Source organism: Eurypyga helias, unplaced genomic scaffold (genome assembly GCF_000690775.1).
Source record: "Eurypyga helias isolate BGI_N326 unplaced genomic scaffold, ASM69077v1 scaffold42393, whole genome shotgun sequence".
Lineage (NCBI taxonomy): Eukaryota > Metazoa > Chordata > Aves > Eurypygiformes > Eurypygidae > Eurypyga > Eurypyga helias.
The window spans coordinates 3,591-5,943 of NW_010242598.1; the positions used below are offsets into that span (position 1 = coordinate 3,591).

At 58.1% G+C, this 2,353-nt stretch overlaps 1 protein-coding gene across 1 annotated transcript in view; it reads right to left on the reverse strand.

Annotated features, from left to right (window-relative positions):
* LOC104507758 (MAP kinase-activated protein kinase 2-like) overlaps positions 1-987 on the reverse strand; it is a gene marked incomplete at its 3' end in the record, with an annotated part of 4,375 nt that extends 3,388 nt beyond the window's left edge. Inside the window, exons 1-2 of the mRNA XM_010149134.1 lie at positions 901-987; positions 646-785 (exon numbers count right to left, since the gene is read on the reverse strand). Coding sequence (XP_010147436.1) covers positions 646-785; positions 901-987 — 227 coding nt within the window. The remainder of the gene's footprint in view (positions 1-645; positions 786-900) is intronic.
* Between the last annotated feature and the right edge of the window lie 1,366 nt (positions 988-2,353).

A 2,353-nucleotide genomic window follows, 5' to 3' on the forward strand; every position in this document is an offset into this window, starting at 1 on the left:
GCGCTCCTCGAACCCGCTGCCCCCCCAGGCAACCTACCGGCTTGCCAGAGGAGAGGTTTTGGCAAGGAAGCTGCATCAAATCACAGCTGCGGTTGGGATGTGGTTTCAATACTTTCCCCTTCATTCCTCCTCCTCCCCAGGTTATATCAAACATCTACTCGAATCAAGAGCCACTCAACTGCTGCCGCAAGAGATGCAACGGCGTTACCAGAAGCATCGCCTCGGCCGCGCCACTGCCCAGCAGACCCCACCACAGGCTGCCGGGGTGCCAGGAACCTGCTGACTACCCTGACTTTCAATGGCCAAAGCGAGTTTGGTTATGACCTATCTGCAGCGAGAACCACAGGCCTGAAGCCTTCCGAGAGCCGAGCGAGTTTTCAGAATGACTCAGAGCCAACGTGGCTCCCGCCGTCCCTCCAACACCAGCCGTGCAGCACCTCTTCCAGAGCCTGCATCCCTACGGCTCGCAGGCTGCTTCCCCCCATACAGCATCTCCCTGGGGTCCCCAGCACCCCAGCAGCGCTGCAGGAAGGTGCTCACGCCTCTTTTTGGCATCACCCCATAGCCCCATGGTGTGTCTCCCGTGGGGGCTGTGGGTGCTCCTGTGGGTAGAGCCCACCCACAGGGGTGCCACCGGGGACTCACCACTCCATGACGATGAGCAGACACTTCCTCCCCTGGTAGAGGTTCTCGTAGACGTCCATGATGCGGACGATGTGCGCGCACTGCGATGCTCTCCAGTGCAGCTCCACTTCCCTGCGGGCCTTCGGGCAATCCTGCAGCATCTGCGAGAGAGGCAAGACCCCATCAGCCCTGAGCCCCCAGGAAAGCCGTGCTGTGCCACCCCGCTGGCGTGGTGCCTGCCCAGAGAAGACACTGGGGCCAAGGCCAAGTGCTCACCAGCGGCGTTGGGGCGAGCTCCGGCGCGCTCTGTGCAATGCCTCCACCCCCATCTAGTGGGAAGAGCGCGAAGCCGCCCGCCCTCATAAGCTTCTTGCCCTCCTTTCAAGGCTGGTAAAAGCTTATGCCAGCTGTCTGACACCTTCTTGCCCTCCCCAGTGCCCTGTGCCACCAACCCATAACACCCTGCTGCATTCAGAAACAAGCCCCTGCACACTGGTACCTCCACCACTGCACCCCTGGGTGACACCAAGCATCCTCGCTCTCCCCTTTGCAGCCCCCCCGCGGCAGCGTTGCCGATGTACAGGAGGTGATGGGTGGGCTTTCTGCTCCGTGGGACTGGCAGGACCCTTCTGCTCTGTGCCCGTACACAGGGACGAAGCAGAAAAGCACCCTCACTGCAGCATATCAGATGGCACCAGCACCCAGCCATGTGCGCCTGGGGAGGGGACAAAGCAAATAGCCAGATGTTCCCTAAATAGCAGCTTTTCTCACAGGCAGCAGCAGCTCTTTAATGAGGCCCTCGCCCTGCTCAGAGACAACTCAGTTCCCAGGTGCAGGAAGGATTTGCTCTTCTGCCACAGACTATTAATTACCATGTTTGTCAGGATAAACAACCAGCCTTAATTATTATACTCCTAAATATAGAACAACCACCACGTCTATCTTGAGCGCAGTTCATTTTCTTTCCTGTCTCCGGCAGCTCTTAAGGCCAAGCTTGTCGAAACACCCAGGAGCGGGTCCGCACCTCGGTGTGGCAGTGGGCAAGGGAACCTGGAAACGCATCCCACCCGCTGTGTGCATCATCAGGAAACAGTGGGCTTGATCATTTTAACATGACAGACACAGAAATGTACTTTGTGCCCCTCTGCCCTCTCCAGCCAAGCTCCTGGGACTGCTCAGCGAAGGACGGTGCCCAGACTGCAAGCAGAGGAGTGTCAGCCCCTGGGATGCTTCACTGGCCTGGCAGGACCTGAAACTGTGCCCAGTGCACGGCAAGGACCCCTCTGCCACAGCAGGGATGTCACAGGAACAAGGGTCTACGCTTGCTGCAACCCCAAAAGATGCACAATGCCTGTTTATACAGGAGATGCTCCCTGGCAGAGTAACAGCAATTTGCACCCCTGCTTGGCCTTTGCCACAGGGAAAGGGACAAATGGGATGCACACTTCAGCCACCCATCCGTAACGCTGTTACATGGGGTTTGATCATGCCTCTCCCACCTCCTAAGCTCTCCCACTTCCCGAGGCAGAGAAAACCCGTGCCAGTGGACGGGCTCCTGGTATCAAACCATCTGGAAACTCAGTGAAGACCAAGCCACCCTTTGCACAACCATCCGACACCATTTGCACCGACATCCTCAGGGCAAAAAGGAAGACGGGGCAGGAGGTTGGACAGCCCCTCCTTGCTCCTCTATTGCTCAATTACCCTAAAAACCGGATCCTGCCGAAGC